This window comes from Eulemur rufifrons, chromosome 6, assembly GCF_041146395.1.
Source record: "Eulemur rufifrons isolate Redbay chromosome 6, OSU_ERuf_1, whole genome shotgun sequence".
In the NCBI taxonomy this organism is placed as follows: Eukaryota; Metazoa; Chordata; class Mammalia; order Primates; family Lemuridae; genus Eulemur; species Eulemur rufifrons.
Window position 1 is genome coordinate 36,331,736 of NC_090988.1, and position 10,451 is coordinate 36,342,186.

At 42.3% G+C, this 10,451-nt stretch overlaps 1 protein-coding gene across 1 annotated transcript; it reads right to left on the reverse strand.

Moving 5' to 3' along the window:
* Positions 1–3,543: 3,543 nt before the first annotated feature.
* Positions 3,544–5,520, reverse strand: LOC138384802 (lysine-specific demethylase 4D-like). The gene has a single exon (XM_069470475.1). It carries the CDS (start codon positions 5,515–5,517, stop codon positions 3,544–3,546), a length of 1,974 nt encoding a protein of 657 aa, XP_069326576.1. The 5' UTR covers positions 5,518–5,520.
* Positions 5,521–10,451: the final 4,931 nt, after the last annotated feature.

Genomic DNA, 10,451 nt, shown 5'->3' on the forward strand with positions numbered 1-10,451 from the left:
GCAGAACGATAATAAAACCTAGAAAGGATCACAAAACTCCTTAATCATCTAATATCAAGTTTATTTTTTATGGCTCTGAGCTAGTATCAAGTCAGCTGGGATCTTTGCCAACACACCATCACACAGTATACTGGGTTATCTTATGGATAACATCATCCCGATGGGACCAAGAGAGTAGAAAGTAGCAAATTCTAGGCGACTTGGTAACACACATATATACCAAGGGATGAAAGAGAAATATGATTGGAATAAAAGTTCTTGCTAAATCAATGAAGTTCTTTTAATCCTTGTGTCTGGACTACATTGGGGTATCTCCTTGAAAGTGAAGGATAATTGGTGAACACTTCAATGCTTCAAATACTAAGAAAAAGTCACAGAGTTTCCTGGGCCTCTTTGGAATTGGAGGCAGCCACAGACCATTTACTGGGTAAACCAAACACTGCCTGTTCTGGGTTGGGCCCAGAGCAAGAAAACGACTTTCTACCAGGGGAAGACTGTAATAAAAGCTGCTTTGCCACATGTCCCTTAAAACCCAGTTGATCCAGTTGTGTTTAAGCATCTGTGACAGATTGGGTTGCTCTTGACTGCACAGTGGAATCACCTGATTCCAAACACTTGGGAACTTTCTTAAAAAATAGTACTGATGTCTAGGTCCCATTTCCAGAGATGCTGCCTTAATTGGTTGGCACCACCAACCTGTAGAGATCAGTGGTTTCCAAACTTTGCTGTAGATTAGAATCAGCTGGAGGGATTGTTAAAACAGATTGCTGGGTCCTATCCTACAGTGTCTAATTCAATAGGTCTGGGAGGGGAGGCCCTAGAACTGTTTTTTCTTAGCAAGTACCCAGGTAACACTGATTCTTCTGTTGCAGAGAAGGAACCACACTTGGAGAGCCCCTGATAAAGACCACGTCAATCTCCCATAGGAGAATCACAGTGGAGTCTTCTACATCCTTGCTACTCCAAGAATGGGTCATAACCAGCAACAATAGCAACACCTGAGATTTTACTGAACATGCAGGATCTCAGGCCCCAGACCAATCAGACTGAATTAGAATCTGCCTTTTAGCATGATCCCCACATGATTCATATGTACATTTAAGTTTGAGAATCACTGTTCTGGGGTTTTGCAGCCCATCCATTCCATACTCAGCCCTCATAGTGATCATTATGAGACATAAAATGGTGTGGCTGGTTAGCTCAGTTGGTTAGATGATAGTTCTAATGTCGTTCTTCTACGTGGGTCTATATCTTCCATGAGCTAAGCAATGCTGGTCTTCTACATGTGAGAGGACAGGGAGGATACGTTGACACTCAATGAGAACTCCAAATTTCTTCAACTGGTCCAAACATATAAGGAGCTCTTGATTTTAACACCATATTTTGGTCGCATGTATAAGATAGTCTACAAACATTTTTGCCCCAAATCACTAAACTAGCTGTGCCGGGGTCTAATACTTTTTCCTGCCAAAATTGGTGATGCTCCCCCATCTCCAGGGCCTTTTCTCCACCTGGTGTTTAATAAATGCACCTCACCTCCCTTGGCCACCAGCTGGAAAGGAGTGGCTAGTACCATGCCATGGACATTCTGAGTTGCCATTTCCTAGGCCTGCTCTGTGTGTGTCTTTGGATTCCATGTAGATTTTTATTTGTGAATTATTTAAATTTTTTTTATGACCAGAAGAAATGTCATATTGTAAAACTGAGATTCTGGATGCCAAGTTCCACAGATGCTATGGTTTTGAATTCATAAGCACCAAACTCCTGAGTCCCAGGGTCAGTTCTGGATATAGCTGAAGTTGCTGGAGATCTATGTGAAATCACTACCACACACAACATAACTACTAACTACTGTAACAACAGAAGGGGGGATGCATGTCTGTCACAGACCACCACTAATTCCAACTTGAAATGTTTAAGCAACTAGGAATATGAACTGTCTCACATCTGGCAAGTTCATTCAGCCATTGAGTGCTGGATTCAGCCATTTCTGCTCAAAAGATATGGGCTTGTGAAAATTGATAATTCAGTAAATAATATTAGTGAAGCTAGATGTGATTGAAACAATAATTTTATCAATTGACCCTGATGTAATCCCATTGTCACCAGATAATGGAGTCCAAATTGTTATTTTCCCATTTCTGGTAAACCTCAGTTTGTTAATATTTCATTAGGGAAAATGATTTTGAGTGGAAATATTTCTTTGAAATGTGAACATGAAATTTTTTAAAAAAAACATACATACCCGTATAATATGAAATAGTAACCTCCTCTTGCCTCATATTAAAATCTAATAACATAAAATTTCAAAAATTAAAAGGCACCAACAGTAAAAGCAATGACTTTAATATTTTAAATTCCATTACAAACATAAAAAGTTATCACCTTAATTTATTATATATGTTTTTTTATAAATAAGAAATAAGGATGGGGTGTAAATAGACAATTTGCCATTAAGATGAAATCCTGATTCTACATGAACCTATTCCAAGAACCAGAAATATGTTTTCCCCTTTGGACTCAACCTCAAAAAGAAGCAGTGTGGATTTATGGTCTGGTTCTGTATGTTCCATCAAAAATTGAATTCAATCAGCACCATCCCCTAGGACTTTTCAAATGCAACTCATGGAACTCTCCAGCCAACCACATAGGGTAGGTGCTATCCCCATTTTAAGCTGAGAAACTGAGACGTTATGAAATTAACTAATTTTTCAAGGTCACACAAGGTGGTAATAGGTGAAGCTGGGATTCAGAATCAGTCTGCATGGTTTCAGAGTTCATCATGTAAACAATTGTTTGCATTTACTAGGAATTTGTTTACTTTGGCTTACGTTTCCCTCTAAGCTAAAGGTCCTTCAATAAAGGGTTTTTACCTTGCCAGGAAAAAGGAACTCTACATTCTCAGACATCTAAAATTAATTTTTAGTCTTATTGCATGGTAATTAAGAATGTTTGGTTTTATTCTTTGCTTTTATAATTAATTTATATTTCCTTTTCACTGTAAAACATTGGTGATTTTGGGAATGATCCATTGGCACTTGAAAAAAGGGAATATTATCTACTATCAGGTACATAAATTCTACCTTATTGTTAATGCAGTTTAAGTTTTCTGTATCATTATGTATGTTTATATTTTTCTGTCTTGGACCAGGAAAGGTGACATCAGTTGCCCTATTTTTAATGTGTTTCTTTTAACTTATCTTTAATCTATTATAATTTATACCTAAAAAAGTTGCATAAACATTCCTGACTGCTGTATTTTCATTAGGGCATTCAGTCTGTAGCATTCTAAAGAGCTCTTCCACATACATTTGGTCCCAATTCTAGTTTGTCTGATATTAACATCCATGACTCTTGTTTTCTTGTTTGCATTTTCCTTGGCATAGTTTTGCCCATTCTTTTACCTTTATCCTATGGAATCACTTTACTTGAGATATAAGTGTTTTGTAAAATTCTGATTAAAATATGTTTTAATGATTTCATTTTTCTTTGCTTTTCTGATACATAGTAGGAATAATGAATTTGATAAACATTAACAAAGTTTCAAAACATTTCTGAGGCCAGACTCAAGGCTGATAGACAAAATTGGTAAAACGTTGAGTTGGTGCTTGAGCAGAGGTTGGTGGTGGCCTGGAAGGTAGAGCAAGCCACAGTATCAAGCCAGGGAGGAGCCAGGATTCTAGAGGCATAGGAGTGGTCCATTGCTACAACCTCAGCCAGGTTCACAGGGGTTGGGCAGTCCCGAGCAGCATTCCTGGAGAACGTTTCCAAAGGTACAATGACATTGAGAGGAGTCAGGGGGACAATGTCAGGGAGATCCACGGTAATGTTGTCCAGGGATAGCAGGCAGGGACCAGGGTGCATCTGATTATCGGGATCCAGAGGGGGCCCCAAAGGTTGCAGATCGGGGGCACAGCAGCAGCCAGCTGCGTTGGCAGGATGCAGGAGCCCAGGGCTCAAAGGTGCAGGCCTGTGCATCAACCCTCCATTAGCAGATAGGGGATGAGGCTCCGGGCCCACAGCCGAGTGTGCTGTGCCCTGCAAGAGTCTCCGCTTGGCCTGAGGCGGGAGGGTCGGCTCCTGAAACCCTAGTTTCCCAGAAGGACGACCACAGCCTCGACCACCAAGACCCCGACCCCGACCCCGACCCCGACCCCGACCCCGACCCCGACCCCGACCCCGACCCCGACCATGTGTGCCAGTTGAGGGATGGAAATCTACAGGGGATGGACCCAGGGTTAGGGGCAGGGCCTCTGAGGGATCTTGGAAACTGCTAGCGGCCATGGGTTCGCGATGGGGAGAAGCCCCTTGGACTACGGAAGGCCTTGGGGTTGGAGATACCACAAGGGACCTCTGGACCACAGAGCAACTGGAAAGTCCGGCTCGGCGACCTCTGGAGTGCCTCCAGCCCAGCGCGGCTTTCCTGGGCACTTGGACCTTCCTCCACGTGGTCCGCTCCTGGCTGCCCACGGTCCTGGGCTCCGCGAGATCTAAAACCACTCGGTCTTGCCCGCGTTTCCACAGCTCATAGCGCTCGGGTTGCAGGGTGCGCACGAAAGCATCCATGGAAAAGATCACCCTGGCCTCCCCGCAGCTGCACTGCGAAGCCACTTTGCCATAATCGATCCATCGCGGGGTCGCGAAATTGATGGCCTCCGCGCAGTTGAAGCCATGGTTGAAGCCAGCGTGGTAGCCGTAGGGAAAGGTCACCATGAACTCGCCAGCCTCCTGAGTCATGCGACTGAAGGGAATCCCATTGTCCTTGAGGACAGTGGGCGAGATGAGAGCCACCTTGTGCCTCAGGAAGGCCTCACAGCCCCTGGCACTGCCTGGGAAAAGCACCCGGGCCAGGCGTTCCAGGCGCTGGCCGTGTTCTGGGGGCACCGCGTACCAAGTTTTGGGCTCCCCGAAGTGCAGGTAGTTGATGCTGTAAAGGTCCATGTCCTCCGTGTGCCAAGCAAAGGTGGTCTTCCACATGCCAAAGTACAGGTAGGGTGTGTTGACGCCTTCGATGACAACTCCACATTCCTGCTCCAATAGGTCCAGAATCGTTCCCAGGTGCCCAAGGTTCCACTGTTTAGTGTTTTCATCAAACAAGGAGCCACTGACATCAGCACCATAAATTGGTGAATCATAGATGCGAGTCTTCCAGTATTTTCTCTCCAAATCTTCAAAATTCAGGTGTGGTGGAGTCCGATGTTTTTCACTGTTTGCCAAGCAGCGATACTCCCCCAGGGTCATGGCTTTCTTCTTTTTATGGTACTGAGTAAACACACCTGCCTTCCCAGAGGCCACCTGCTGGAGAGGAGCGGCTATTAAGATGTCACTGATGTCAGCATAGGTCTGTCTGGCTTTCCACTCCTTGGGTGGAATTACCTTGGCTAGGCCAGCTCGGTGTGCACCTTGGGATTCCATGTAAGCAATATATTTGCTGAAATCTGTAAATTCTTCCATGGTTGGGTAAAATGTCATGATTGTAAAACTTGGGTTCTGGGTATCAGAGTGCTCAGACCCCATGGTTACAATATGGTAAGCAGCAGGTCCCCACGGGGGCTCCTCTCTAGTCAGTATTTTTTGCCAGAAGGAGAGAGTATCTCCCACAGGAGCAGGCACTCCAACACAAGTCCTGCCTCAGCCTGAAGCTCTGTGTGCTTCCTGAGCTGGTGGTGTCTCTCTCTGAAGCCCCTCCTGATCTCAGCTTTGAGTGCAAGAGTAAACCTAACCCCACTCCACTGGAAGGTCTCTTCAAAGAAGTTCAAACACTAAACCTAAACAGAAAAATAGAGAATATTTCAATACAAGTGCATAGCAAAAGAAATACTCAGGTAGTGTTAAACTAATCAGAATTGGTCTGTTAATATCGGGATGCAAGGTCAAATCATAAAATAGAAAAAGAAAAGCATCTAATTGAAATAAAAGGGGGGAAAAGCAAGTTTGAATGAATTAAGCAATCAACTCGAGAGACTGGATGAATTAACATGACAGAAACATTAAAGAAAAGAAAAGAAAGATGTAGACAGAAACAATGGCAAAAGGAAACAGAACACCCAATAGGGCTGATGACAGAAACCAAAAACTGATTCTTTGAAAAGGGTTAGAATTAAGACCATAGTCATAAAGAGAAGAGAGAAAATACAAATAAACCACATCATGACAAAATAGAAGACATAGCTAATAATCTGGTAGAGGTTTTTTGTTTTGTTTTTTTTAGTACAACGGATTCTAATCAACAACATGGTGATAATAATTTTCTCCAAAGAACAAATATCCAAATATGGCCCAACAGAGAAATAAACCAGCGTACCTTTCACCAGCAATATCCCAATTCCAGATGAAAATACTCCAGGATCCAGAGAGAGTTCCTCTTGGTAGCTAGACTGCAAATGAAGCCAGAGGTCCCAAGGACCCTGGCTTTATACCTGCATCTAAAGGGTTCTAATCCAATTAGTACCCACCCAGTCGGTACCCACCCACCCACAGGTCTCATTTCCTGGTTTGATATCTCAGTCTATTCATGCCCCTCCCTTAGCCAATTTAAAGAATAAACCTAAGTGGTTGAAAATCAAGGAATGGGAAAAGGCAATCCAGATAAATATCAAACAAAAGAAACCAAGAGTAGCAAGATTAATATCAAATATATTTTTAGGATCAAAAAGGACATGTTTATGGTTATTGAAATGAAAAATTCAGTAGAAAAATAATATGGTGATGAACTTCATGCACCTAACCACATAGCACTGACACATAGAAAACCTAGACTGAGAGTTACAAGGTAAAACTCCTGAGCCCCCAGTTCCGAAAGACAATGATCATGACCATGTCTGCCAGTTGAGGGGTGCAGAACCAGGGAGGATTGACCCAGGGTGGGCAGGAGGGCCAGACTAGGGCAGGGGCTTGGCTACGGCATTACAGGCTGTCTGGGTCAGGCAAATGCCCAACTCACAGGGGATCGCTCACTAGGTCCCTCCACCCACGGCCACAGGCTGACAGGGTCATGGACCTGGTATGCTGTCACAGGAGGTGCCTCAGACCCAGAGCATCTCTCTCAAGAGCTTGGACCTCCCTCAGGTGGTCAGCTCCTGGCCGGCCTGCACTCTGGACTCCGAGGGGTCCACAACTCCACTGTTGTGCTTGCATTTCCACAGCTCTTAGTGCTCAGACTGCAGGATGTGCGTGAATGTGCCCATTGAAAACTCACCCTGGCCTCCCCCCAGCTGCACAGCCTGCCCACTCTGCTGTAATCAATCTATCCCCATGTTGCAAAATCGATGGCCTCCTTGCAGCTGGGGCGGGGGGGGGGGGGGGTTGGGGAGGGGGGGAATGTCACCATAGGGAAACGTCAGCATGAACTCTCCAGCCCCCTGATTCATGAAACTGAAGGGAATCCCATTATCCTTGAGGACAGTGGGCCAGATGACAGCCACCTTGTGCCTCAGGAAGGCCTCCCAGCCCCGAGAACTGCCTGGGAAAAGTTCCTTTGGCAGTACAGTGAAACTGCAGATTTCACGACAACCCTACAGGTGTTGAACTGTCCCAGGATTCCTAGTTTTTATCAATGAGGGACACACTGATTTTAACTCCATAATTTGGTCATATGTATAACTGGGTCTTCAAATATTTTTGCTCCAAATCTTCCACCTCTGCTTATGACTTGGTCTGATACCTTTAGCTTTTTCCAAAATTAGTGATGCTCCCCGTCCGGCAGGATTTTTTCAAGATTTCAGTAAACACTAGTTTTCTCCCCCTTGCCAACTCTTGGACAAAAATGGCTACTACAAGGCCATGGACACCCTGTTTGTGTGTGTGGTTAATTTCTTAGCCAGACCTGCTCTGTGTGTCTTTGGTTCAGTGTAAGCATTATATTTATATTTGTAAAATATTTAAATATTTTATGATTAGATGAAACGTCATGATAGTAAAACTGAGAATCAGGGTGCCCCTTTCTTCAAATGCTAAGGTTTTCAATTAATAAGCATCAAACTCCTAAGTCCCAGAATCTGTTCTGGATACCAAATAGCTGCAGTTGATGCTGACATAAATAAAAACACTATAATATGAAACATACATATTAACTACAACACCAACAAAATGTGTGTGCATATCTGTCCCTAACCACCACCAATTCGAACTTGAACTCTTTAAGGAGCTACAATTTTAAACTCTGCCCCAGGTGGCCCATTCATTCAGGTATTGAATGCCAGATTCAACCATTTCTTCTTAAAGGAAATGGGATATTTCTTTATTATTAGTTTAGTCAGAAAAATTAGTGAAGATATATATGACTCAAAGAACAACTTTATTCAGTCTGCTCCAATGTAAGCCCATAGTCACCTAATCAATCCCTGACCACAAAATGTTCCTTTCTAGTAAACCAGTGTGCTATCTCACTAAAGGAAATGATTTTGAGTGAAAATATTTCTTTGAAGCCTGAACAGGGAAATATACAAAAATCTATACATGCCCCTTTAGCCTTCAGTGGTAACCTCATCTAGACTCATGTTAGCATCTAATAAAATAAAACAAAAATAATTAAAAGTCACCAAAATGAAAAGTAAAGATTTTAAACTCTTAAACTCCATTTCATATGTAAAAAGTATTATAAGTACTTGCCTTAAGTTCTTTTATATATTGTTTTAAAAACAAGAATCAAAGTTGGGAAGGCAAACAGGGAGCTTTCTCTTAATATGAAATCCTGACTTCACAGGAACATATACAACATCCAGAAATGTGATTTTCCCCTTTTCTACCAGAAAATAAAGCAGCAAGGATTGATGGCCTGCTTCTACATGTTTCTTCAAAAACCAGTTTCAATCAGCACCATACCTATCCAATCTCTTAATCCTCTAAACTCACTCATCTCAATTCTGGATACTTCTTCAGTTTCCCGTACAATGAAAATAATTTGCCTGAAAAATCTGCAGTTTTGCCTAAAACTTTAAACATGGCAATATACCAAAACTAGCCATTACCCAAGAGACTATATTTACCTACTATATACATATGTTTTAATCTAGAAAAAATGCAAACTCCATCTACCATAATTTCCAATGTAAAAATGAAAAATGTTTTCGAAACATGAAACCAAATGCTTTAAACTTTTAATGGAGAAAATTCTCACTTCCTAATCAATCTCAACTTCTAACAAGGAAAAGAACCCAGAATACTGTACAGCCCAATTTTCACTAATGTGACATCCTAGTTTCAAATGAGACAATGCTAACCTCCAAAATAGGCTGTTTTGTCTGGATTCATCCTCAAAAGGAAAGGGAATAGAATGGGATCAAAGATCAATAATGCTTTAAATCAATTAGCCCTCTCCTAATCCAATCCCCTGGCTCCTGACTGTGTGTTCAACATATCATTAAACATACAATTAAAAGCTGGGAAAAGGTTGAAAAGTGATGATCCAGACATACTTTTTGTCAGGAGGGAGACAGTTGACAAGCTCTAGGCAGATGATTTCACTTATTTATTTAAATAAACATGAATTAAGTGACTACAATGTTTAAGGTATCAAGTTAATTTCAATGAACAATACAAAAATGAATGGAAACTTAAATGTGGCCAAAAAGATGTTTATATATAAAATAAGGAAGGAAACTAAGACATGTGGAGCATCAGCATTGATTGCTAAATTGGATTTGAATACTAAACCCCAAATTTGCTAAGCCTTGATCTTGAGGATTTGGGGTTTTTTTGTTTTTTTTTTTTTTGAGGGAGAGTCTCACTCTTTGTCCTGGCTAGAGTGCCGTGGCGTCAGCCCAGCTCACAGCAACCTCAAACTCCTGGGCTCAAGCAATCCTCCTGCCTCAGTCTCCCAAGTAGCTGGTACTACAGGCATGCACCACCATGCCCAGCTAATTTTATATACATATATATATATATTTTTAGCTGTCCGTATAATTTCTTTCTATTTTTAGTAGAGATAAGGTCTTGCTCTTGCTCAGGCTGGTCTCGAACTCCTGACTTCGAGTGATCTGCCCTCCTCGGCCTCCCAGAGTGCTAGGATTACAGCCGTGAGCCACCTCGCCTGGCCGATCTTGAGGATTTGATTCAACTTTTCCACACTTGTGGTTCTTCTTCTAGATGAATGTGACAAATAATACTATCTATCTCCTTAGTTGATTTTATGCATTAAATGATAGGGTGATTTTGAAAGACCTAGATTGGTTCCTGGCATGTTGTATGTGCTCAGAAAGTATTATAGATAGAGTGTTAGAGACATTAGGAAGGAAGTCTGAAATAATCAAAGAAACTTCATCAGTGCATCGGGATCAAAGTCATCTGCTTAGAACAGGAGGAGTGACAACCTTGAAGTTATGAGAAGATAGGAAGTTGGAATGGGGACTGGATGTGCGTGAGCCTGGACATGAACAACAGACAGGTGCAAGGTCTCCAGAGAGTATGATTACAGTGGTCAGCAGGCTGAGCCCTCAGGTCTCTCACCTCTT

Excerpts from the sequence above, each read along its gene's own strand:
- LOC138384802 (XM_069470475.1), bottom strand. The coding sequence starts at position 5,517 with ATGGGGTCTGAGCACTCTGATACCCAGAACCCAAGTTTTACAATCATG.